This window comes from Vicugna pacos, chromosome 32 (genome assembly GCF_048564905.1).
Source record: "Vicugna pacos chromosome 32, VicPac4, whole genome shotgun sequence".
NCBI classification, from domain to species: Eukaryota; Metazoa; Chordata; class Mammalia; order Artiodactyla; family Camelidae; genus Vicugna; species Vicugna pacos.
In genome coordinates, this window is record NC_133018.1 from 18,034,296 (window position 1) to 18,062,216 (window position 27,921).

General features: G+C 42.3%; 2 protein-coding genes across 7 annotated transcripts in view; one reads left to right on the forward strand and one right to left on the reverse strand.

The window, feature by feature from the left end:
• HVCN1 (hydrogen voltage gated channel 1) overlaps positions 1 to 2,026 on the forward strand; it is a 28,049-nt gene extending 26,023 nt beyond the window's left edge. For all 4 annotated transcript variants that reach the window (XM_031670089.2, XM_031670091.2, XM_031670090.2 and 1 more), the window contains one exon: positions 161 to 2,026. In XM_031670089.2, the coding sequence (XP_031525949.1) occupies positions 161 to 226 (66 nt within the window). In that variant the 3' untranslated portion in view covers positions 227 to 2,026. The remainder of the gene's footprint in view (positions 1 to 160) is intronic.
• On the reverse strand, positions 961 to 26,928 carry TCTN1 (tectonic family member 1). 3 transcript variants are annotated; one of them, XM_015239740.3, is made up of 15 exons: positions 26,657 to 26,928; positions 22,869 to 22,989; positions 17,728 to 17,858; positions 16,293 to 16,444; positions 14,772 to 14,859; positions 13,131 to 13,240; positions 11,686 to 11,706; positions 7,604 to 7,738; positions 6,932 to 7,057; positions 6,478 to 6,563; positions 5,788 to 5,928; positions 4,404 to 4,566; positions 2,251 to 2,376; positions 1,506 to 1,650; positions 961 to 1,100 (listed from the first exon to the last, which is right to left on the reverse strand). In XM_015239740.3, the coding sequence occupies exons 1-14, from the start codon at positions 26,874 to 26,876 to the stop codon at positions 1,507 to 1,509; spliced, it is 1,764 nt and encodes a 587-aa protein (XP_015095226.2). In that variant the 5' UTR covers positions 26,877 to 26,928; the 3' UTR covers positions 961 to 1,100; position 1,506. The 3 variants fall into 3 exon arrangements, with proteins under 3 accessions (XP_015095226.2, XP_006204910.2, XP_072809000.1); XM_006204848.4 differs by lacking the exon at positions 961 to 1,100 and having other exon boundaries at positions 1,124 to 1,650; XM_072952899.1 differs by lacking the exons at positions 961 to 1,100; positions 7,604 to 7,738 and having other exon boundaries at positions 1,124 to 1,650.
• Between the last annotated feature and the right edge of the window lie 993 nt (positions 26,929 to 27,921).

The following is a 27,921-nucleotide window of genomic DNA, read 5'->3' on the forward strand; positions in this document are numbered from 1 at the left end:
CCTCACTGCTGTCCGCTGGACCCCTGAGGGCTGATTCCACGAGGAGTGTGGCTTTCATTCAGCTGTGTCTCCTGCACACCTGGGGCTCACTGCATGACTGCCACATCCCTGAGGAAGCTCAGAAGGTAAATTCAGATTTTATCTGCTTTTGTAATAATAGGAACAAGAAATTGAAAGACTTAACAAGCTGTTGAGACAGCATGGACTTCTTGGTGAGGTGAACTAGACACCTACCTGCTCCACCCAAAAGGGAAGACCCTGCCTCACGGGCCTGTGCCTGCGATGAGAAGGACAGCCCCTCTCCTGGGGCCGTGTCAGGGAGACGTCTGGTTTGATGCCTTTGCCTCACTGCCGCCCAGCTCGGGTTCTGGGGGACACAGTCTTTCAGAGGCTCTGTCTCTTCCTTGGTGTGACTGAGACTGTCCCATCCCATTCCCACCCCACACTCTAACAAACGTATCAGAAACTCTACTTCTCTCGTGTTAAACACTTTACTCTCGCTTGAAAATGAACGAAGCTGGACAATTATGAGCTGTATATAAAATTTAATCTCATCAAATGTACAGTTTTCACATTTTACATGTATATTGAGAAACCAGTGCATCCTTTCACATGAACACTTTGAAAGACAAAAAAAAAAAAAAGGAAGCTACCTTAGCTACCAGCCCAGTCTAGAAAAGTCTTTCATATTTCTAAGTTGTTCTGTCTCACTGCAATTCCCCCCAAGGAGGTTGTTCTCAGAGCCCAGCCCCCTCCTGTGCACCCTCCAGCTTTGAGCTGGCTCCACCCAGTTCTGCCACCTGACAACATTTTTCTCAATTACTGTACAATTAACATGTAAAATAAACTGTCTCCTTCCCTCGGGCCCTCCTACTACTCTTGCCAGCTTCAGCTGCCTGGAATTGCTCTGTGGCAGCCCACACCAGCCCACTCGCTGGAAGAAGGCGCACTCCCGTGCCTGGGACAGAAGTGGCAATTAGACCCAAGGCTCCACTGTAATTACTATGACATTTTGGGGAAGATCCCCTCGTGAGGCCTTGTACTCTACTTGCACGATTTTATACAATAAGTTGCTATTTTTGTACTCAATTCAACGGGACCTGAAAAGAAAGAAAACCTGAACTAAAAACAATGAATATTTTATTTTAAACTCACATTAAAGCAGGGGGTGAATAAACTGGATAAACCCTCAACACCTCGCTACTTCAAGGTCTGTCCTCTTTACTGTCCTCCCAAATGCGCAGTTTGGTCCCACACTGCGACCTGTGTGTTGAGAGTACTGGACATGACCAAGGCCAGATGGCGCCCCTTCTGAAGTCAAACCAAGTAGAATGAAATTTCCAAAAGGAGAAAAGAGGGAAGTGAGTGGAGAAGGGAAGTGTGCTGACTTGGGGGCAACCTCAAGGGTTATAAGCATAATAAAGTGGGATGTCGCCAAGGGACCCTGGGCTCTGCACGTGCTCGATTCTACAGGTGTGGTGTTGTTTCCTTAATTAACGACTTACGTCAAACAAATGGGAAGAAGAAATTGAAGGGCAGCCTGGCGTTGATGGCTGGCCGAGCTCTGAAGCCTGCCTCTGCAGGTGCAGACACGTCCACAAAAGTAACCGCAGTGGAAATAAGAATCGTCCTTTCATTTCCTGAGTTGGTCTGTAATGAAAAGCCAGAGTGCTGAAAGCCCCGCCCCCTAGGGCGTCACCAGGACGACAAAGCTTTCATCCCTTCCTCAGCCAACCGCTGGCAGTTCATGGACTTGGTGGATACATACGTAGGGGGGTTAATCAGCCTAAGTTAACTCAGAAGAGAGACAATTTTCACTCAGGTTGTCCTAACACATCAATGTCAATCACAATTCAGTCTTCACAAGAATTTTAAAGATCAAATCTAAACAAGAATGCTAATGTGAATAAAAGCATTGTGTTCAGAGGAGTTATTTTTCTCTAAAATATAATGACTGCTAAATTGTTTTTAAGAATGCAGATTGTTTAAATTTTATAAAACAGTAAATCTCACCTATCACAACTGACTTATGTCTGGACTTGTGTCTTAACCTGTACACACCTTTAAAGTTAGGCCTATTTGCACCTCTTGGGGAGTGATAGAAATGTTAGGTATCTTGACTTGGTGGTGGCTCACAGGTGTATATACATCTATCAAAATTCATCAAATTGTACATCTGAAATACGTGGTTTACTGTACAGAAATTATACCACGATAAAGTTGTTTAAAGAAAAATAAAGTTAGGCCTACCTCAGGAAACGAGGATGAAATTAGATTTGCAGTTACATTGACTATTTTAGCCTGTGGGTTCAATAAGGATCCGTATTTAGTCCACTTCACTTCTATAGCCAAAGCCACTGGGAGCTGGCAAGAATCCTGCAAAACAAAATGCCATTAATCAGTTTGAGTATTATACAACCTCAAGTCAAACTTAATCTGCAGTTCAGAGTTTTAATTATAAAATGTTTCACATATTACAAAATGTTCTGAACAAGAGAATGAATAGACTCCAAAAGTTCAGATAAAAACAGCTTAGAGAAAGCACATGTTTTAAAGTACTCAATGCTCAAAAAATATTTTAACACCTAAAGCATAATTTTCCATCTCCTCCTATTTCTAGAGGCCAGCGTTACCTGAGAGGTGTGGGAACCTCCAGGGCTTTAAGTACTCTGACTTCACCCACCTGTTCACATTTACCCCAGGATAATTCAGAAGAGAAACTGGCATGGGGGGGAAGGTGGAGAGGGAGAATGCTGTTATTAATACACAGAAATTAAACCAGGCTGCATATCACGTTAAAAATACACTTATAGGAAATCTAAGTGCTTTCTTTTCATTTATCTGATTCCATCAGCTGGCAATTAAGATGTCACACTGGGGTATACAGGCAGGGTCTGAAGCTGTCCAAGATATTAACTGTCCACCTGACCTGATGGCACTGGCTCCACACTGGAGCTGCCCAAAGTCAGGCCGGACACTGGGAGCCGGGCCTGAGGCTCTGCCCCATGGGAAAAACGGGCCAGCGGGCCTGCCAGACCTCCTCCCTGCCTTTAGAGTCTTCAGCGGGCAAATGTGACCAAGTTGAAGCTGCACAATGGGGAGATGGAATTCCACTGTAGTATCCTACTTCTGTGTATGTATGAAATTTTTCAAAAATAAAAAGCTTTTAAAAATAAGCCTCTTCAGGACATGTAAAGCTAGCAGGCCTGCTAAATTTGGTGCCTGCCAAAAAGGCATGGGTGGAATTCCTTGGCTTTGAACTGCCTTTTAAGAAACTTACAGGCTGAAAAATTCTTGAGAATATCCTGTTATTAGGAGAAGATGCAACATGCAGCTGGCACAAGCTGAGGTTAGCAGATGCTGCTTTGCCTGCTCCACCTAAAAAGCCGGCACAAAACCCGCTCCAGGCCCCCGGAGCTCCCTGGACCAGCACAGACCCCGGCAATGCTGATGTACGCACCACTGCCCTTCTCCTATCAACCTATATTTTCCCTTCTGAGCGGGAAGTAATAACTGGATGTCTTAACCCATCTCCGAGAAGCAGAAGCAATTTGCCTGGTTCACTGAGGCAGCAGAGCTGAGGCAAGACTTGGCAGCTGAACAGTAGGGACTGAGTAATCACGGGTCTCTGCCGGGACTCGGTGGGGAGGGCGGGATCAGAGCTGGTGAGCTAGTCCTCACCCCCATTGTCCCCAGGCTATAAATATGCTAAGCAGATAATAAGAGGCCTGAAGGAACTGTGACAAGAAAAAGCTGGGCAATTAGAGGATAAGCCGGAGAGCACGCCTCCAGTGAGGGGCGGCCCGCACGCTGACTGCTGAGACAAAAGGAGAAGGTGGGCAGGAGCAGCACACGTGAACCTATTTGTAGGATGTCAGCTTCCGTTAGACTCTTCTGGGAACTTTAGACTTGACAGCGCTCACGTGTGGGATGCTTCTACCGACCAGGGGACAATGGATGGGACAGCTGGGTGGAGGGGAGGACGTCTGTGGAGACAGTCCTCACACTCACCTAGCCTATCACGATGCCTGGAGAAAGCCTTGTGTGACACCAAAAAGGAGCAGGACAGTGACTGGCAGCGGTTCCCATGTATGGGGTGACCCCTAGGCACCATGCATGTCATCTCATTTAACTCTCAACAAGCCCTGAGGTCGGAACTACAGGTACCAGATGAAGAAACAGAGGCTCAAACCCGTATAGGTCGCTGGGCCAAAGGCAACAGTGCTAACAAGGGGCAGAATCAATATTCAAGATCCAGGCCCACCGGGCAAGAAAGCCCCAGCTCCTCCTCCTCAACAGCCCCCAACCCGCTGCTCCCCCACCCACCCCGGGGGAGGAGGGGCAGGCACACAGGGAGAGACCACGAGCACGTGGCCTTCAGCTCCGCCCCCACCCCGCTCTACCTTCACGTGGGACGTCCGGGTGATGAAGTGGACGGGCACCCAGTCCAGCACATCCTGGGCCCGGGAATTTCCAAAAGGGGCCACGTAATCGGGGAAGCCCTGGCCCTTCAGCAGGCTCTGCACCTTCTGTGCTACCAGCCGACACGTGACAGCTCCGGTCAGTCTTTCAGGAAGGAAAACGAAGTCAATTGAACAAGGCGATTGTTCACACCTGCAGTTTATACAGGTCTCAACAACACGCATGTTCTCTCCAGTTTATCTTCTCACTCTCCAAAAAGGAGATTATTTGATAGAATTTAAAGTGTCCCTCGCTTTGTGAAATCCTGGTTGGCCATGGAGATGAATCCAAAACCGTGTTTCCCAAACTGTATTCCGTTGAGAGGCTCCGTACAAGAAGGGTTCCATGGCCAAAAACTGGGGAAATACTGCATACCCATGTCCCTCCTGAAACACACCAGCAGGCTAAGGAGCCTGAGAAGTCCCACAGTAAGGGCTCATGTTTTTAACTTTAATTTGGTGTTTCCCAACATACTGGACACCCCTGCCGCCAGCTTACGGAAATGTATTCCATGGAAACTTCTTAGAAATGCAGGTCTAAAGTGATCGAAACTAATAATGTAAATGGTGACTATTGGTCTAATCAAACTAATGATGCAGATACCCTGGGGAGATGTAAGGATGGGGGTGAGTGGGTGGTGGGGTCGGGGATGAAGGGGAAAAGAGCCAAATCTTCACCTTTCATAGTGGGAACTCAGTAAGTCAAAAAATTAAGAAATAGCCTTACATGTGGGTTACTTCAAGATCTGGGGGTAAAGTTCCCCCAAAATCAGCTATTAGAGTTGAAAGTGATTGCCTCTGGGATGGGAGAAAAGAGAGTAATAACTACTGTTTTTATAACAAGCCAAGCAGAGCCATTTGACATTTTACACTATGTTTGATGATACAAAGATAAATTAAAAACAGAGATCACATTCAGGCTTCCTCTCTGTGCTGAGTTTGCTGTGCTGAGTATATTAAAATTCAGAAATACAGGAAGGACTTTCAGGGAAAACATCTTTTGCTGTGAACTCAAGGGCTACCACCACCTTAGAAAGGAAACATACAAAGCCTTGAGAGTTTTACTCTGCTGTATCTGATAAGTAAAAGGGTTGTAACGGTTTTCCTTTGGATCATGACAAACGGTTTATGGTTATGAGAATTAAAATTAGAAAACCAAAAGCCACATCATTCTAAGTTACCGTTAACTGCTGCTATTATCTACTAATAATAATGCTAGTAAGCCTGTCAGCGGATGCAGAGGTCTGGTTAAAACGGGGAGGGGTATGAATGTTTTGTTTTCTGATCAACACAAGCAGGCTTGGACAGAAACAAGTTACTCTCTTACCTGAGCTTACAGCCAGACTGCATATTGTAACCAAATAACACTGGGGTCCGGATCCCCTCTACTGCTAAGCAGTCTTGCTCAGTTGTGCTACGAAGAATCGTCAGTTGTCCATATCTATTTGTGCTCTGAATAATCCCAGACATTCAGAGAAAGTTAAGGGAGTTGCCCAGCACCGAGGCAGCTGATTCTTAGGAAATAATATCACATGTGTGACATGAGACAGGACTGAGACACAAGTATCCCCTCCCTGGGCCTCTGGAATTTTGACAGTTATTTCATAAGAGAAGGCAAAAAACAGTTATAACTATTTTCCTTGATTAGAAGATGCTGAGAAGAATTCTCAGAAACTGGCTCCTCAAAATTAATTCTAAGTTTTCAAAATCACTAAATTTGCTTAAGTGTCTATGTAAGTGCAAAATTAAATACATCTAAATGTCTGCCAACTTTTCTGTCTTAAGATTTTCGCTGGAAGACACTGGCAGTCCTGGGGCCACACTGTTTCACCCAGTCGGGCTCCACGCAGCCCTACTTCTGTGCGGGCACAGTGACCACCCACCAGAGCCACCCAGAGGAAGCTCTGGTGGAGACTGGACTCTCCCAGCCCTCAGGGCCCTCAGCAACGGAGGGAAGTGTGGCCCACACGCGTGGACAGGGAAGGCAAGCCTCTCTCTACAGAACCAAAAAGGATATCCCTTCCGAGGCTGGAATCCGGCAGCTAATGGGAGCCCCACAACATAACCAGGGTTTCCACTGAGAGGAACCGGCTTTGTATTTTGCTGAAAGACAAGGCAGAAATGCCCCCAGGTAATTCTCACTTTAATAGGGAAATGGCAGAGGGAAAGTGAAATGCTTTTCATAATAAAATCTGGGATCACCAACCACTAGAAGAATTTCTCCCCCTACTCAGAACTATAAATACACCGACTGAGCGTAGGAGTCCATCATGCTGTAAAAGAACAAGCTCACATGGGAGAGACTCTCTGGCCTGATTTCATTACGAGCTCCGCATGCCACATGCAAGCCCTTTGTTCAGTACAAACCGTTAGATGTGGTAATACTTCTAACTTGAGATTTTTTTTTTCACTAAGTCATGATTTCTTTACACTTAGCAGTTCTATACTTGTACAAAACTGATCGAACTTACCTGAATAAAATAAATTTCAAACTTCTGCTGCAGTGGAACCATTGCACTGCTAACTGCACCCAGAAGGAGAGAGAGAGCAGCTTGTACTATTTCACCTGCATCTGTGTATGTGAGGCTGTATTTTACCTAAAAACAAAATGATACTTCAGTGACCCCTGTTCCCAACACATTTCTGTAGCTGTATATAAAAAGAGAGAAAATATATATGGGGGCAAATCCCTTCCCATTTCTCTACATGTTGAGATGCTGACGCTCTTCTCTCTCATCCAATCGGATCATGGGAGGTGTTAGCTCCGCATCACCCCCGGCTGACAGCAGGGTCATCTGAGCCTCTCTGTGCCCAGTTACACAAGTTCCAAATCAGCTGGTCTGAACAGAATGTAGTCAGCCCATCTCTGCAGATAATTATGTTAAAACAATAGCAACAACAACAAATTTGGGTGTATTCTCGTAAGTCACTAGATTTGTGGAGAAAAAACACATATTATTTCACAGTCAAAGAGGCTTTCTCCGGTGAGACAGGATAAAGGCAAGCAGGAGGTCAAGACAAGAAAAGCAGCACCCTGGATGGGCCAGAGCCCCCTGAGGAGGGCGTCCGGTTATCCCTCAGGACCACGCAGCCTGAGTCAACCACAGACAGAGAGAACTTTCAGAGCCCCACTGGGCGCCTACCTCAAGAACGACGTTAGTGCAGACTTGTACCTGCCTAGTCTCGACAAGAACGTGCCTCAATACGTCAGTGTCTTCTAGTCGGGTTAGCGTTTTATTTAGAGACCGAAAGACGATGGACTGAACAGTGATAGGGACCTGTGAGGTGAAGAAGCCCTGGATTACTACAGACACACCACAGCAGAGGGGAACGCGTCAGAATGACGACCACCTCGAGCCACACCTCCACAGATACACTGCCAAGCAGGGGAAAGCACGCCAAAGACCAACATGCACACCAGAGTTCCACGTCTGTAAAAATACAGACACTGATATGTAAATCCATACGTACGTTCACAAAGAAGGTATGTGATGGACACAACTGAAACATGAAAAGTGATTTCCTCTGAGGGGGAGGTTATAGCTCAATTGGTAGAGCATGTGCTTAGCACGCATGAGGTCCTGGATTCAATCCCCAGTACCTCCATTAAAAAGAAACAAATAAACCCAATTATCTCTCCCGACACCCCCCCAAAAAAAATCTAAAAAAAAAAGTGATTACCTCTCAAAACACGTTTGCACAAGTAACTTGTACCTTCACAGCAGCATTCATAATAGCCCAAAACTGAAAACAGCCCACTGTCCATCAATTGATCAATGGATAAATAAAATGTGGTGTATCCATATAAAAAAATACTATTCATCCATAAAAAAGAATGATGAGGTACTGACACAGGCTATAACATAGATGAATTCTGAAAACATGATACTGATATTACATGATTCCCCTTATAGGAAATGTCCAGAATAGGCAAATCCATAGAGACAGAAAGTGTATTAGTGGTTGTCAGGGGCTGGGGGAGAATGAAGACCGACTGCTAATGAGCATGGGGTTTTTTGGGGGGTGGTGATGAGAATGTTCTGGAATTAGATAATGGTGATGATTGCACAACCTTGTGAGTATACCAAAAACCACTGAATTGCACACTTTAAAGTGGTAAGTTTTATGGTATGTGAATTATACACCAACCGCGCACACACACAAAACTCTCATCACACCATGAAATGCATACAGATATGCTCACCTTCAAACTGCAGCTCCTACTGATAAATGCACTCGCTCTAGACACACAAGTGCAAATTCTCCACAGTCCCCAGGGCCATCCCCCTAAGTCCCCACAGCCTCTCTGAATATAAGCCTGACCCAATTACACAACTCCTACACACACCCTTACACACACGTTGGGTGCTGGGATCATGGGTAAGAAAAACAGAGACAAATATCTTAAGCAGAATCAGGAAGCCCTGGTTAGAACAATGCTCTTAAAGGACATTTTTCACTGACATCATCGCCAGCAGAGTGACAAAGCACCAAGCAATCCTTTAAATGGCTTGAACCCCTAGATACCTGGGCCTCTTCATACCGTGTCTCATACCGTGAGACAAATCTGCTGTTTGCTCTTACTGTCAGTTCTCAGAAACCACTGTTTAGGAAGGAACCTAACTTGTATCTAGTTGTTTATATTGCTTTGAACTTTGCCCTCAACCAGGTACTATACTGTTTATAATTCAAAATTACTAAGTACTGAAGCTGTCATTTTATAGATAAACAAGTAGTTCTTACATGTCTGCTCCCATGACCAAGACGACCTGCAATTGTCCTTGTAAGTCAAACCTCTAACATAAGAACGTAACATGGTTTGGAAGCAAAGATGAGCTGTCACATGACAGTCACAGAAGGGCAACACCAGCCACCAAAATGCCCTCTGCACAGCAAGTCGTACCACTGGCTTTACGAGTTACATAGGGAATGCCATGCTTCCAGCTGACACTGGATTCCGTTACCTGAACGTGCCCTGATCCAGCAATGGTACTGCATTCCAAGAAAGTGCACACCCTTTCATACCGGCCTCTGATGGAGCCGTGCCGGTGGTGGGTGGGTGTGGTTGGCAGAAACTGAAGGGTTCAGTTTAAACAAGCTTTGTAAAGACTATCGGACCCTTGGAAGTGGCAAGAGCTGCACTAGTCTAGCCACATCCACTGGGATAGTAACAAGAGTGAAAACGGTAGGGCTGTTCTGGTTTCCTGAATGTCCTATTCAGTCATAGCCCGTTCCCAAACCACCCACTGACAAAGGACTCAATTACACTTAGCAGTGAAACTAGAGGACCATGACAGTCTCCCACTGATAGTTCAACAGAAGTTAACAACAGTTCCAAGCAATTATAATGGGGTTCACTTAATGGGGAGACTGAATCTAATTTTCATATTCCTGATCCTCTAACAGACCTGGGAAACTGCTTTTTAAACACATCTCTGATATGAGTTGATGTCCTTCGGAGCACAAGCTTTGGTTTAACACAGATCTGAGTTGGAAGTCCCAGTCTGCCGCTTCCGCTTCCTGACTGTGTGGCCACAAGTTGCCAGGAGAGAATGTGTGTGAAGCTTCGAGCCCAGGGCCTGGCACAGAGTATAGCTAGTCCAGTATCACAATTAGGAATAAGGCCTCTGGGGCCAGACAGCCTGGTTTTCTCTCCCAGCTCTGCCTCTTCCAGCTGTGTAGCCTTGGACAAGCTAATTCAACTCTCTGTAACTCATGAGCTGGAGAGTGACAGGAACAGGACCTACCTCCCAGGACAGCCGGGACAACTAAAGGACGGCAGACATGCACAGGACATGGAATAGTGCTCGGCAACAGTACCCGCCTTTCAGTAACGTCCCACTGTCCCTCATAAGAGGTCTTCCCTACCTGAAAGAACCAATCCCTAGGCATCCTTTCAATTAACACATAACCCACTGAGTGCCCAACACATACAAGGCACCACCCTAGTACTAACGCTGTACAGTGGACAGGGCAGCTGCCCCCAGACATTTCAAGCTTTGAATGGTATAATAAAAGCACTTCTTAGTGGCTGGAGGTATTTGACAGCTAGTCTATTATATGACTTTCAAGATGGGTTTCTGGGATCTGCAGGGTTCCTCTGAGGGACCAAACCGGAGAGAGCTGGGGAGGCCGGGCAGGTAGAAGGCTTCTGGCCCCACTCCTGCTCCAACTGGGGGCTTTGGATTCAACCCATGTTACACACTAGGGAAGGTGCTGCTTGAGATTTCATTTGAAGAAGCACTATAACTACAAGAAGTTTGAAAGCACCTTCACAAACGAGGAAATCCAGGCCCACACACAGTAGTGTGAATTCCAGCCACACGACCATTTCCTTCCAGACATCCACCTCAAACACGTTTGTGTCCAGAGGCTTCCTGGAATGAACTGCAGGAGGCGCTGCTGTCCGTGCTGCTTCCTGTGTGTACGACGTTGCCCCGAGCATCTCACGTGTGCTTTCTCTCTCGAGCCTTACATGAAGTCTCTGGGGCAGATGCCTACCATCCACTTGCAATCAGGGAGACTGAGGTATACGTCACATGAGGAAACAATGGCACAGCTGAGTCCTGAACCAGGAACAACCAATTCCACAGGCTTTGGGAGACTCTGACAAGGCCATTGCCCTGGGCCTCTTTGGAGCTGTATGCAAGGCAGGCACAGGGTGCAAATCCAAAAATGAGACGTAGATCCACCATCCTTCTCTCTGACGCATCCGCAAAGGGACCCTGGCCTCCTGACTTCAGCCCTAGAGTCCCCAGGCCGGGACAATAATGCTTTGAACAGAACCTACCTGCAACTCAAGCCCAGAAGCTACCCTGAGAGTGCTCAGCTCCTACACAGGTGTGCACATTCCCTGTGCAAAACGTTTCTATCTTCTACATTGGACGGACAGCAGCCTGGGAGCTGGCCAGCTCTCCTGACAAGAGACCAGGAAGACATCAAAGGATGCCCTGAAAGCAGAGAAGCCAATCACACCCACTGTCAGTCAAGACAGCTATGTCATTTAAACATGAACAAGTGTGCACTACAAAAAAATAGAGGAATTTGAAAATCTGACCCTTCTGTGATAAAAGGGTGGCCTGCTAAGGAGTTTGCCCATTTCATTTCTGGTTGCTTTTTGGCAAATGTTTTTGTTACTGGCAGTAAGGTACCCTTCTAATCATAAGTGTATTCACTTCAAAGGGCTCAAAAACAAGACAATAATTCCATTAAGAAGTAGTCTTACCTTTGTTCCTGAATTAGGCACCTAGACAAAAAGAAACAGCACATTTTGTTAAATACAACAAAAAGAAGCATTTTTATTGCTTCTTCAGACCGTAGGCTAAAGGGCATATTCTTCTTATTAAATAAAGGCTTCTCAAAAAGGAAAACAGACTTGCCACCTACGTATTTCTGTATCTGTGTACATTTTCCCTTCTATATTCATTTCCTGCAGATCGGAAGCTTAACAGACCAGCCCAACATAGCTAGTCTCAGGAAGCCTCCGTGCATCTGTGGAATTGTTCAGTATTTTCCATGCGATCATCAGTGACGTAACACTGGAGGGAAAACATGGCTCCCATCCCCCTGGTAACCTGCACTGTGCCTGCTGTCACTGGAAGGACAGCATCGCTGTCCAGGTGATTTCCACAGTCTCCTAACTGGTCTTCCTGCCTCTGGCTCAACTCCCCACCCACCGCCCCCGATGCCCAGCTCCTGCCTCCCCTACACAGCTGGAGCTCTTTCTGAAGGGCTCAACCTCCCTTCATTTCCTGTCCCCATCTCCCCCAGACCCACTTCTTAATCACAAGACACTCTATTAGGCCAAAGCTCCTATTAGGGAGCTCTGGGTGGGAGGGGGAGAGTGGATGTGGTTGGGGGTGGGGGAAGGGACTGAGGGACTGCATGTCTCCCAGGACAACTGTGGGAAGTCAGGCGGACTGGAAGAATTCTCAGACCCAGACGGCTGACTGTGAGGAGAGAGGGAAAGGGAGGGAAGAGGAAAAGGCTAAACGTGATTCTGAAAACCGCAGGTCAGATGGGTGCAGGTGCCATGGGCCACGCTGCCCCGACACACCCCTCAGATAAAGGAAATCAGGAAAGGAGGGGGCTTCTGCAATAATCATACAGGTTTTAATCACTGAAAAATGTCTTCTCCCCTTGTGACCCTCCACGTTATCCACCAAAGTGGGCCAGCGGCCTCTCTCATCTATTCAGCTCAGGCTTCAGTCACTGTAACCAGAAAGAAGGGCCTTTCTTCACACCAGGGCCTTTCCCTTCCCCAGTAACTCTATTTCCTGTCCTTTCCTGGGTGCTTATTTCATCTGCCAACCAGAAAGATACCTTTTTGGTGCTAATAGGATCATTTCTGTGACAGACATTAAGATGTTTTTATAATTCTGAAGTCTTTGGTTATTAATAAAGTTTTTTTTTAATTCAGGAGACTATCGGTTACCATCAAAATGAAAAAAATGAATGAAAGCAAAATATGAGCTAACTATATAAAAATAAAAATTAATTTAAGCGACTATTTCAAAATCTTTGGTATCATACCAAAGAACTGGAGAAGAAAAATTTTGCTTTGAGTGTCAATCATGTACTGAAATTCTTCTCCTCTTGTCATATTTTAAAAAGGTACAAAGAACAGAAAACAAACCTAATGAATCAGTTTCACTTCAAAATAATTCTTACCCTCAAAATTTTAGGGCTGCTGTAATAAGCCATGCTCAGGGTTTCAATTTCTTCACACTGTTCCAAACTTATGCTTCTGGTGCACTTAACAGCTTGGTTGACCAGAAATGCTGGAAATCGTAACATTCCCAAGAGAAAGAAAGAAAAAAAAAAAAGAAAAAAAAATTGCAACTGCCCGACAGTAACTAAAAAATTGTAATGTAAGTAAAACCACAAAATAAGTTACGGCACAGACTATACAACAAGGTTAGGATAGGGTTTAAAAAATTATTTTCCCAATATGTAATACATGATTCAAACTGATGCTGAGAGAAGTCTCCCTTCAACCCCAGCTCCCCAGCTCCTACCAGTTCTCTCCCCCAGAGACAATCGGCATGAAGTTTCTTGTGTATCTTTCTGGAAAGATCCTATGCAGATCCGTGTGTGTGTGTGTGTGTGTGTATAGGATATACACACACACAGACACATCAGTATTTCTTTCCCCTTCAGAAAACAAACATAAACTATATGTTCTGCCCTTTGTTTTTTTTCCACTGAGCAATGCCTTGGAGTTGTCTATCCGAGTACATGAAGAGCCTCCTCCTCCCTTCTTTGGGGATAATTAGTATTCTATTACAGACATGCCATAATTTATTCAACCAGTTCCCTATCAGCAGACACTTAAGTTGTCTCCAGCTTTGCCATCACAGACAAGGCTGCAATCTATTGTTTTGCACGTGGGCCAGAGCTTCTGTAGGACCAGCTCCTAGATGTAGAACAGCTGGGTCAAAGGGCATATTCATTTGTAATTCTGATACATATTGCACACGTGCTCTTGACAGAGGTTGTACCAATTTTTAGTCCCACAAACCATACAGATGAGTGCCTACTTCTCCACAGCCTTAAATTTCTTGAGCTTTGCCAATCCATTAGGTGGAAATGATACTTCAGTTTGGCTTTAACTGACACTGTTCCTATTGTGTGAGCAAGGTTAAACATCTTTTCAACAGACCTCGCTTTCCTTCATGTATCAAGTACAGCTTCATTAGGCCACATGCTCTCACCCTGGCTTAGCAGGCTTCTGCACAGTGAGGCTGGCTAAGGACTGGAGAGCCATGCCTGCTGCCTTCTACTGTCAAGAGGGTTACTCCCCGGACTGGATGATGCTCCTGAAAGGAGAAGCAGGACCCACCACAGCCTGAGTGAGCCTGAGCAAAAAACTGCAAGTTTCTCAGTTTCCTGATCTAAAAAATGAAGATAACCCTCCCTCAGAGGATCACTGTAAGGATTAAATGGAAAAACACATGCAAGCACTTAACACAATACCCAGCACACAGTAAGTGCTTAATAAATGTTAGCTATTGACAACTTTCAGCTCCAGTGAGTAAAGAACTTTCCAACAACTGGAAAAGCTGAACAACTGAATGGGACGGTTGCAGGTAGCGAGTTCTCCATCACTACAAGTGCTCAAGCAATGACTGCACATGGGAAAAAAGATTCTCGCACTGGGTGGGAAACTCAACTATATTTATCAACCTTGGAGGCTCTTTCAACCCTAAGACTCTCTGTTTCTAGCTATGAAGCCTGTTTAATTATGATTACTATACATTTAAACTAAGAGCAAACTCTTTGCAGAGAGGGAAAAAAAGCCCATTCTCTTACCTGCGGGGTTATTATCGCTGCAGAAAGATGATGTAAGGGGAGAAGGAAATCTCAAAAATGAATCTGAAGTCTGCAGACAAACCCCATACTGCAAACAGAACAACCAACAGCTGTCACATTGCTATTACGCATCTGTTCAACACTTACTGGACACTTACTACGTGCCTGGCAGCAGTGAAGGCCCCGGGAACACAGGGATGAGCAAAACACAGATGCGGTCCCTGCCCGCATAGAGCTCACATCTAGCTGCCCCACCCTTTTCCTTTTAAGGATGTATTTTGTGTGTGTGCATGCTACTGTACTTGCAGGCTTTTTTATTCTAGAATTCCTCTGGAAGGGTACATAAAAAGCTGACTTAAGTGCCAGCAAGGGAGAAACAAGCTCTCTCCTTCCCTGGGGCTGGGACTATAAACTCCTGCAGTCTTTATGGAGGTCAATCCGGTATCGATGTTTTAAGTTCCCATTCATTTTGACCAAGGTAGCCCATTTATTTAGGAATATATCCTAAGGATTTAATCAGATAAAGATACATGTATTTATAAGAATGTTTATTTGGGTTATTTATAATAGTCTATCAAATAGTGGAATGGCTCAATAATAAATGATACATCCACGGAAGGAATATTTTGCATCAGTAAAGTGTAGCTCCAACACGAGCTCTTGCCTATACCTAGGTTTTCCTCATCACTTAAATGGCATACACTTCCCACGGTTGTATGCAGTAATGTCTGAAAAGTTCTGCACAGTGCCTGGCACATGGAAAATGCTCAAGAAATGGTAATTTTTATAGCGAAGTGGGAAGGTGCATAAAATTTATCACTGAACAAATAAGGATGTTTATAGAACAATGTAGATAACTGGAAACCCCACTTCGGCACAATACTATGTGTATATTTTAATAGATGCATTTAAAAGCCAAGAATATACACCAAGGTGTTAACAGCGATTTGCAATGTACATTTTAATGGGGAAAGGGGCCTTTCCATTTGTACTTATGTACTTCTATACCTTTAACTTCCAGAATTTGCACACATTGCTTTTACACTTCTCTCTTAAAAAGATGCTTCCAAAATTTTTGAGGTTTAGTAAAAGTTAACGTATACCATTTTTAAAGGTTTACTAAGAAATGGTTAACAAATAGCACATATCTTCCCAAAGTCTATAAAACTACACACAGCTTTGAGAAGAGGGGCAGGCACCAGCCCATCCACCCCGTGTTCCCAGCAGCACACCGCAAGCACTTTGCTGCATCTTCTGAGGCGGAGAAGAACAAAGAATTCCACAGAGACAAATGCAAGCTTACCACAGAATAAATGACTCGAAACCTTATGTTAGAATTCAACTACACAATTTTAACTTTAATGATCTTTGATTTATAGGCACAAACAATTAAGTTTTTTTAGTCTCTGATGTGAATTCTATGTCTCAGGGAAGATGGTTTTGCTGGGAACATGGCGAAAAGTTAACTTACAAGGACAGGCATTTGCAACGGAATGAGTACACTTAAAATCCTTGACTCACCTCATATTTTGCAGAATTTGGAGCGTCCGGTTTGTCTGTGAAAGAAACATCTGATTCTGCATTCAATGAAAAACCATCAGATGTTTTCATCAATTTATCAAAATTGTTTTCATCAGGCACTTCTGGATTAATAAAGGATAATGCAGGTTTATCTGTTTTTAGAAAAAGTATTTTATATCAGTACAAAATGTAATAAGTATATTATGTATAACATATATAGTATTTTGGAAACAATTTCTAGAAGCATTAAGGCCGATATGAAAAAATTAAAGCGGATCTTTTTATATTCACTTCCTTCAAGATTTTTTGAATCTTATTAAATAAACAGGATCCCCAGACAGGCCTATTTTTCTAACATCATAGAAGCAAGTTTCTAAAGCCTACAGGTAAACAGCATAAGAGAAGCCAGTAATAGTCTCTTTCTCCAGCTCATGGACTGTGACATCTGCTGCATAAACCTCTAAGGGGAAACTCTCTCCATAAGGCTACGGGAAAGAAAGATCCTGTTTCTACCCTCACACAGCCACCTCCAAAGCCCAGGAGAATAATACGCTGTGTACGTGAGAAGGAGAAGTAGGGAATGCGCTGGTGTGTTCCCTGGGCCTGTTATGTTAGAGAACACGACAATGACTGACCAGTCATTACCTCAGATTACAAATCACAGAGCATTTGCCTATGTTTTCAATTGCAAGGGAACAAGACTAAAATATAAAGACACTCTAAAAAGATGATAAAGTTTAACTGATAAAACCGTGTGTCTCTGATTTTTGATATCTTGATAACATTTTACACTTACATGTACTTTGACACCTAACTGAGCCAAATGCTCAGATAAAAATAAACATCCTGTTTTCATGCAAATATTCTTAGTAAAAATAAAAGAGAAAAAAGGAAATTGAAACCTGAATGTGATTCTCAACCATTCAACCAGGAGGAAATAAAGTAAAAAAAAAAAAAAAACCCACATACCTAAATAAATCTAGATTCCTATGCATGTCCACATATTATAAACACCTTTGAAATACACTATGAGGTTCCAAAAGACAACCACATAGCACAATTAAGGAAAATGTGCATGCCACAGATCTATAAAGTTACTTGCAGTTGTCTGTGGAATGGCCTCAGAAGATAAACTCTAGCCAAACCATAGAATATTTGCTTTAAATCTAACTGAATGGGACATTTTCCCATAAAAGAATTTTTTTTTTGAGTTATACTCAGTTTACAAAGTTGTGTCTATTTCTAGTGTACAGCACAATTTTTCAGTTATGCATGAACATACATATATTCTTTGTCGCATTCTTTTTCGCTGTGAGCTACTACAAGATCTTGTATATTTTCCCCTGTGCTATACAGTATAATCTTGTTTATGAAAGAACTTTTAAAAGAAAAAATTTTCAGAGTTTCACAAAGTATATCACCATCAAATACTTACAGTTTGTAATATGAATGCAGAAAATAGATGGGTTGATCTGCTCCACAAGTTTAAATATTCTCTGAGGTGGGTCGGCTGTAAAATTCAATGAATAGATGGCTGCTTTTTGACTACAAAACTGACTATCACCCCTGAAAATTAAAAAAATAATAATACGAAGTTTTAAGGCATATGCACACAATCTTAGTAAGATTATTTTGAAACTGTCAGATGCTTGCACTGTACTGTGTTAACAACTACATGGAGGATATTTATGAAAGTGTGATGTTAGAATTGAATCCATTTTTATTTCGTTTATTCAGTGCTAAAATGTTTGACTTTTGAAATTTTTTTCATCCAACAGGGAAAATATAAAGACAACTACAATGAATAACCTTTAAGGAAATCTTGTCAAGTACGGAAATATAGATTGGGGTATAATTTTGATGTAAATGAACCTTGCAAACTCTGATAGAATCAATTTTATAAAATTTTGCAGAACTTCAGACTATTTATAATTACCCTGAATGGATCCAAAAATTCCTTGTCTTTAGAATAAAGCTGTCTTCACAAAGGACAGTGAAAATGAGAAAATGTAAAATCAGGAAGTTCAGGGGCCTGGAAGTTATGGTATAGTCAAGTCTTCAACCAATCCTATACTTAACAAACCCTAATCAATTTGATACAGATACAGATATATTACAGACATAGAAATATAACAAAAGAAGATTATACTACATACTGCTTTGAAGCCCTTTTTCACCTAATATGTAGTATATATATATGTAGGAAATATGCCCAATATTTTCCATGTCATCAAATGCATTTTTGTATTATTATACTAAATGGCATCACTGTGTATCAATTTATTAAGATATTCCCAATTTTTTTAACCAATCCTCTACCATTGATCTAGGCTGTTTCTAATTTTCTGTGATTTTATATGATGCTATAATGACATCTCTGTATGTACATTTTATTAATGTCTCCAGTTATTTCTTTAGGCTGTATCTCCTGAAGTGGAATTTCTGGGTCAAAAGGCAAGTACATAATTTTAGGTGTCTGAGACATACTCCAGATTGCCCTCCAAAAAGGCAAGATGCATTCTCCCAACGCTGTAGTAACAAAAGTGACTATTTTCCCATACTCTTGCCAAGATTGGATACTATCAGTCAGTTTTTACCCTTTGCCAATTTCATGGGCAAAAATCTGTTACCTCATTGTTTTAATTTGAATTTTCCTCATTTACTAGAGAGGTTAAATATTCTTCCATATGGAAAATATGCTCACTGGTATTTCTTCCCAGTAAGTTGGCCATTTTTTATTAGGATGTTTGTCTTCTCATTGACTTAAAAGAACCCGTATTTTTAAGAATCTCTTTTGAGTGCTATAAATACTTTTTCCCAGTTTTTTAACCTTTCAGTTTTATGGTGTTTTTGGCCACACAGAAGTTTTAACTTTTTTTTTAATCATAATTCCTTTTTTGAGGTATTAAATGATTTTTAAAATAATGACATTACCAATCTTCTTTTATGGCATGCCTTTGGGTTTATGCTTAAAAGACATTCCCGAATCCAAGATTAATAAATGTTTGCTTATATCTTCCATTCATTCATTCATTATTTTCTAACATTTCATTCTTCAATCTATTGATAATTTACTTTGGTATAATGCTATGAAGCAGTAATCTAATGTTTTCTACTTTTCAATAATCATTCTACATCATCTACTAAATGATCCAACCTTTACTCCACAGATGTGAAATACCATACTTACATTAAATATATAAATAATAAAAAACTGTAATACTTTAAAAAAAATCAGCTGTGTGTAAAATCAGTACACACAACAGATTTTTGGCCTTTCTAATCTCACCAACGATCTACTTGTATGTCCTGAATCAATACACGTTGTCGTCTTTACTGCAGTGTTATAATATGTTTGAAACCTGGTAGTTTGTGCTTCCTACTCGGTAACATCTTGGCTGTTCTCATCTATTTATTCTTCCAGATGAATTTTAGAGTCCGTTTGACACTTTCCGTCTCCATCTGACTGGAATTACATTATAATAAATTGGATGTTTATGTGACGATTCTTCCCATCCCACTACACAGACTATCTCTACATTTATTCAAATGTTTTGTCTCACTATATTTTGAAGTTTTCTTCACATAAATTCTGAGTAGTTAAGTTTAATTCTCATTATGTTATATTTCATTGGTGTTATGAGTAGAAGCATTTCCACTATATTTTTTCAATGGTTACTGCTGGGGTATTGCTTTATTTTATAACTGGCCTCTTTCCCAAATGCTCTATATAGTTCTAGTGGTATTATCAGTTGTTACCATGTGCATAAAGAATAGTTTTGAAAAACTATGAGTAGTATTTAAAAGAAGAGATCCAGCACTGAAAAATCTATGAGTCCTACTGGCCTTAAAGGATGAGTAGGAGTCAGACAGAAAGGGAACTGGGAGACTAATCCACGTGCACGAACGGCACTGGCCAAGGATGTAGTGATGGTGTTTGGAAAACTGAGTACTAAAGTTGGGCTGGATGGAGGATTCAAGACGGGGTTAGGAAGAAATTAGATCTGAAAGAGGTTGGGATGGATCTGAATCCAGGTTATGGGTTCTGTAGGTGATAGAGTTTCTGAAGATTCTTTAGCAAGTGAGTGACAAGATGAGGTGTGAGCTTATGAAGAGAAAGGGAACAGGAAGGGACAGACATGAGGGCAATCATGGAGGAAGACTCAGCAGGAGGGGACTCCTTACTCCTCCCCTTCTGGTCAGCCAGGTCTCTAATCCTGTGCAGCATATCAGTAGCAGGTCTGCACATGTCCCTCTAGTCCCACTGTCACAACCTTCAGGGAGAGGAGGAACACATCTGTTAATCCTCACTCGCCATAGCTTGTTACTTGGTTCCCTGCCACCAGGCTTGGCCCCTGTGATCCACTGTCCATGCTACTGCAGAATTTAAGTTGGGAATCTGATTCCCTCACTTCTTGGCCCCCTGAAGAATTCAGGAAAAATCCAAACCCCTCAGCATACACACAAGGCCTCAGGATCTGACCTCTGCCACCTCCCCAGGCCTCTCCTGCTCTGCCCTGCCCTAGCCATGCTAAGTCACCTGCAGTGCAGCCAATGGGCTATACTCCTTCATCCCCAGGACGCTCCCGTGCACTCCCTCCGCCTGGAATGCCCTTCCTGATTCTGTGCTCGCCAACTTCTACCTGTTCTTCAGGACCCAGCTCAGCTCAGGTATTTTCTAGAAGGCCTTCCCCAGTCCAACTATCTGGGGTGGATACCCCTCCTCTGAGTTCTCCTAGCGCCTCGGGCAGAAACTGCCATCCACTCATCTGTCTCCCTTATTCAAAAAGCTCTCTCTTTGAAGGCAGGACCATGTCTAACTCATCTTTAAATCCCCACTGACACAGAGGAGGAGCTCAGGAAAGTCATGGTGAGGTGCGAAAGATGGCTTAGATATGAGAAAACAAGGAAGAGGCAGGAGTCAGGACAGCCTCCTGGTTTCTGGCCTGAAAGAACAATGGTAGAGAAAGTCAAAAGGGGATACTAGAGAATCAGTCAGGGGTGGAGGAGAGAAATTTCATCCATTCAACTCATTTTTGATGAGGGCGAACTATGTGGCAGGAGCTGTGCCAGGCACTAGTGGTAACGTAGTAGGTAAGAGAGATCACTGTTACTATGATGCTTACACCTAATAAGGAAAACAGACATTAATCCAATAATCTTTACATTAAGTTTACAATTTACTAGGTGATAGGATTAGTTAATGACAGTTCAGCAAATGAAACATACCTTTTATGAATTAGAATCTACACAGCAAGAACACTCAATTAGCAGTATTAGTTTTGATTTCATTATTTCTACACTTTCATATTTAGGAGAAAGTCACAAACAAAACTAACTCAAAGAAATTCTGAGGTCCTTTCTTGAGGGCACTATGGATTCAGCTACAACTTCTAAACCTAATTAGGTGTGGTCCAGAAACCACACCTAATTTTGTGAATCAGTTTTACTGAAACATAGTCATGCCCTTTCATTCACATACAGCCTATGCCTGCTTTTGCTCAACAATGGTAGTGTTGAGAAGCTGCAACAGACACCATACGGCCTGCAAAGCTTAAAATATTTATTATGTGGCCTTTTACAGAAAAAGCTTGCTGACCCACATTCTAATAGTCTGTATCTAAAATTGCAGTACTGGCTGATTTTTTTAAAAAATTATATTCTAAATAATGGTCTCAAATTGGAGCAAAAATCTCACTCTCAGTCTCCTAGTACTTACTAAAGCAGGAAAGCAGAATGACTTTCAGCAGAGACTGAACCACAATGCAGTCCGGGTAGCCGCAAAAATCATCTGACTATAACATCCCATGCTCCAGGCATTTTTACAGTATCAGAAGCAGACTCAATTTCCCATTGATCAGTGAAATAATTTCCCATGGGAAAAATACACTGCACCTCCAAAAAGGCATTCAACCTATCAAGTATCAATTGCTGCAACTTGGTACAAGGCTCAATTTAAATTAGCTGTCTCTGAGTAATAAGTTGGTCCCATCATGAATAAATTAACCTCTTCTAAGGGCTGCTATTTTATCCAAAAGCTTTCAAATCTGAATTACGAGAAACAGATAATTTAGAAGGGATTCCTGACTGGGAATGTCATTTTCCGTTATTCTCCTACACAATGCGAATGAGAATTTCTGGTAGATTTGTAAGTCAAGAAAGTATAAACAAAGCTTTCCTGACTATTTAATTTTTCTGTTACAAGTATTATGTCTACAACAAAAGCTGTAAAATTAAACTGCACTTTTCACCCTATGCTATACATGAGACTAATTCATTGACACAAAAATGTAACACATTATCTGTTTACAAATCAAAGTGAAATGCAATTCAATCTATGAACACAAAGATTTCATTATACTCTTTGTCTCTCTTTTGCCTGCACTATCATCTAGCTAACGCAAATACGGGATAGACACTCTCCTATGCATTGGTTTGGACAGCATGGCTTCTGAATGATGTAAAATTCAGGAAATCAGGTTTGGGTTTTTCAGCCTGGGGAATTTTTCACTTTCTGTCTCCAGATTCTATAATCTTGGTCCAATTTTATCAAAACTGCATGTGTCACAAACTTACATGACAACTGGAATTGAGCAGGCAGAAAAGATACTGAAATCCGTGGAGCTGCAATCAGGATCACAACAGCAGTTGACATCACACTGTTCTGGAGACAAGTCACAGACACACAGAGCAGCAACTATAGAGGAAGAGAGGAGGGGTGCAGAGCATCACAATCAGCAGGTAGTGACTGCCCCCTGCCACTGCAATGTACCAAAAATCCATTTCGTACAAAAGGTCTGTTTTATTCTTCCTATTGTGTTTTGGGGTAAATCTGTGAAAAGTTGTCAGTTTGAGCACTTCTCAATCTGAGGTTTCCCCAAAGTGGCTAATCATCTGATTCACTTGGGAAGTTCTGTTTGTGCTCCACTTACAAAGACTGTTTCGGTAGGCTAACTCTGAAACCCAAACGCCTGTGTTTTTCAAAAACTTTCCAGATGATGCTAATAATTATGAAAGGTTTAAGAACCAACAGGGTAAATCACTTGCCAGACCATAAGAACCATCACAGATCATTGCAAAGTCCCAAACTCTGCCTCTGGAGATGGAGATTCAGATGAAGGGACCACTTGAGGCTGCCCAGAATGAAGGTTCTCCATCTTGTTCCTCTCCTCAGATGTCACCTGCAGCTTTGAAGCTGAGCCCACGTTCATAGGCTACTGGCCAAGGATCCCACAGGCTCAGGTTCTTTCTACTTGATGTCCTAGAAATACCTTTGGTAATTTAGACAATAAAGCAGGGGAGGGGTAGGAATCCCCACTTAGGAAGCTTTAATTTTTAATAATGATGGCTATTTGGATTTTTAATACCTTATTTTAGTCTGTCAAACAGGAGAGAAGCTTTTTGTTTAATTTACTTTTTTTCCCTTAAATAGAGGCACTGGGGATTGAACCCGGGATACTGTGCACGCCAAGCACGCACTGTACCACTGAGCTATACCTCCACCCCAAAAAATCTTTTAAAGAAATAGCAGAGCATGAGAATGATAAACACTGAACTCACAGTAGTTTAATTATTGTTAGAAAAAAGGGAGTAAGATCAGTCTTCAATCTTACCTGTAATGTTTTGTTTCTTTTTTCAAAAAAGGATTTCATGCAAAAACCAATCAAAACAAGAGATCTCAAGCAAATGTTAGTAGAGCATCCATACAACATTCTTATTTGTATGCATGAATTCTTTCACAATAAAAAATGAGCTTTAGAAAAAACATAGCTCAAAAAAAGGTCTAAAAACATACCCTGGAAAGAAGTGTGTAAGGAGAAGGGGAAATTTTTGTCAATAAATACACAGTCCTTTCTTAGACACACACACACACGTTTTTCCTCTAAAGTTTACATGTTTCTCTCTAGCCAAGGGCTTCTCCGTGTGCTTGGTAAAATAACACAGCTCGTGCATGCTAATACTAAAAATGTTTCGGCGGTCTGCCTTACGTGTTTAAAATTAACCTTGATTTGTTTTCCAAAACTTAAACCCCTCATAGGTAGGTAACTATAAGGCTACTAGGGACAAAGCCATAGTGTTTAACAACTCTACTTAGGGGAAAAAAGGTCTCTATCAGGATGTGAGTGTACTTAATCAGCCAACAAGTATCTGTTGAGAACTCCCAGAGTCTCAGTAGCACTCAGCTGCTCTTCCAAGCCTCTTCATATCTACATGCCTGGCTCTCAAAACAGGGTACTAATGAACAGAGCTCAGATTCAAGATGAAAGTTATTCTTCTCTTCTACCTGTAACCCATCCTTCTCTTCTACCTGTAAATGGCTGCCCAGTTCTCCACTCGGAGTCAGCCTCCTGCTCCAACAGTACCAGGGGAGTGGCCTAAAATCAGGCAAGTAATTCACTTACCTGAAAAATGAGGATAACCCACATCATAACGTTGTTAAATACAATAAATGCAATACATCACAGATGAAATGCTTAGCACAGGGCCTGCCATATAGTAAGGAGTTAATAAATGCCAGCTGTCATTTATTATATTACCTGCATAGGTCTAAACAGAGGCCCTTAAAAAAGATGAAGGAAAGTGCCAACTCCTCCTCCCATATTGGGAAAAACACCCCTGAACACATAATCTGTTAATGATGGTTCATTACTAACTTCATTTTGGGCAGGAAATGCATTAACAGATAGAATACTTACAATGGATAAAAGACAACTCAGTCCAAAAAACCTTAGAGAAATTTGGGTATTGAATACTCAGCTGTATTCTGTTCCAATTTATCACTTAACTTCCGTACTAATTCATCAAATCAACAATTTCAATATAAAACAAAGCTTTGTTTATACTGAAGAGGCATATATGTTTCTCTGTACTTTTTCTTACAGACTAATCATAATTTATAAAGGAGAAATAATGGTTCAGTAACTGAAGTTAAGTTCTAGAGTTCAGGATGTCAGCCAATGATGACTTTTCTATTTACTAATACCAAGCCTAACTCAATTTAAGAAAAGATCGTTTTCTCTTAAGAAGGGCTAAAAAATACTATGTATCTGTTGGGGTTACAGTCAGAAGACATAAAAGGTTTTTTTGAGATCACAAACCCATTTGAGAAACTACTCACTGCTATGAATCCTCATCCCCAAAAAATGCATATTCATAAATATGCACTTAATCTCAGAGTCACAGATATCCTTTGAAGTCATCCTTGTCAAGTAAGATTACAAAAGTCACTAAATGTGTAACTCCAGGATTAGATCATTCCCTGATAAATGTTAGTGACACCTAAGAAAATTAACCTTGATTAAACCTTGATTAACCTTCTTTCCTAAGAAATTGGCATAACCCCTCACCCCATAACTTCCTGTAATAGAAAAGAATAAATCTGACTCCATATTTGATCCATTCCTTTGACTTCAACCCCATGCTGTTTCCTGTACTGAGTCATGCTGATTCTGCACCTTTTGTAAAAGAATGTTGCCTATAGCCTCAAATATACAGGGTAGCCCATTCTCAGGGCTCTAACCTTTAAGGGTATAACATTTTCCCATTCATATAAAGATAAAAAGTTGCAGAATAGAAAATAACATTTATCTTGTTGGAGGTTTGCAGGAACACCACCACCTGACCTACCTGGACAGCTCCAAGAATTACGATTCCAATATCAATAAGTCTGCAACAACCAACCACACCCCCTTCCCTTTGTAGTTTAAAAGGAACCTGAATCCTGACTTGGGGGAAGATGGTTCTCCAGGACTATTACTCTGCGGTCTGGGTCTGCTGGCTTTCTCAGCAAAGTCGTTATTCCAACACTTTGTCTCCCAATTTACTGGCCTGTCCTACAGTGAGCAGAACAAGTTTGGACTCAGTAACATTCCTACCTCCAACTCAACACAGGAGGAATCCTGGGATTTCATAATTCAAGTCAACAGACACAAGCCTTGAGCTAGTCACTTTCGGTAAGCTAGCCTTTTGGCGTCTTTTTTTGATAAGTGAAAAATTCAATGTATTCTACACACTTAATTTCCACACCTGTCTAGAAACTTTAGATTTAATTTCGTGTTCAGCTGCAAAGATGCAAGGATTCATTATTACCTTTAGCATTAATATTGTCCAGGACCATTGCAAGTTCTTTCGAAGATTTATTACATTGTCCCACTTAGCTCTCTGAACCTCGGTTTTCTTATCTGTATGATAGGGATAATACCTCTAAGGGCTTAGAGAATTGATGCCTATGAAACACTTACCCATGCCTGCACATAGTAAATGTTCAATAAAAGTTAACTATCATTTTTACAACCCCACCCAGGCTATCCACCCCCCAAGGCTGGATCAATGCAGATCCCCAGGAATTGGCACTTAGTACTCACCGTCCGTGACTGGGGTGGGCCTGGAGCCTGAGGAGGGCCTGGGAGCCCTGGAGGTTTCAGGGGGCCTAGGAGATAAGGCGTGTCGGAGAGTTGTTGGGGCTGGCTCTGTAGAGTTGAGGTCTTCCATCGTCACCACCGGGGTGGCCCCGTCCTGGGCGCTCACGGAGGCCCAGCAGTCCAAGAGCACGAGTAAGAGGTGCAGGAGGCCCCGCGGTCCCATTGCCCAGCCGAACCCCGCGCGGCCTGCCGCTGAGGACCGCTTGTTGCCTAGCAACCGCAGCGGCCGGGCGCAGGGCATCACGGGAAGGGTCGCGAGAGGCTGCAAGGGACGTCAGAGGCGGGGGGCGGGGCCTGAGAGAGGCTGGCGGGGCGGGGGCGGGGCAGGGCCTGGGAGAGCCGGCGACAAGGGGCGGGGGCGTGAGGCGCCGACGAGGTGCGGTGTGAAGCCATTGGAGAGCAGGGGGTTGTGAATTCTTGCAGTGGTTTCTCAGTGGACAGTGGTGTTTGTTTACAAATACAGATTTCCAGGTTCCATCTCAAGGGATTCTGACTCAGTAAGTCTAGGGCAGAGTCCAGGGATCAATATTTTTAACAAATGTCTTAACGAAACCAGTGGGGGGTAGGGGACAGAAATTTGGGGAACTGCTCTCCTAAAGCTACTAAATAGGGTCTTCTGAAGGAGCACAGAGATCACTTCACCACCCTTGAATTTTCTCTCACTGTCGATACTTGCTTTGCCTTTTCTGTTTTAGATATATGTATCCCGGGAGGTTGCCAGATAACTTATGTCCACTGTTTCATGGTAAGGGGAACAGAAGAACACAGTAATTTTATAAATTAAAAATTGACGGAAACTAAGAATGATTGATAGGTCTTAAAAGGAAAAGACAAAGCAAATCTACTGTAACACTACAAAGTGACAAGAAGACCACAAGACCCAGGGAAGCCCCTCCATTCTAAACTGGCTTATGTATAGAAGTATTCCAGCCCAGGGATGTTGGCTATATCTTTGACGCTTAATTGTCTTACAATTCAGAAGTAAATGTCAAAATACTTAAATATATCGTGGTATTTATTCAACAAACACATTTACCAACCCAGAAGAATGCCAAAACAATATATATACCTAGTTTTATTAAATTTATATAGCAAAGCTAAATCATCAAAATGACATCTTTTACATATTTCCAGAGAAAGTGTATAAAATATAATTGAATCAAATGTGTAATACAGATATTTCTAATTCTTTTTTTCTACAAACTAAT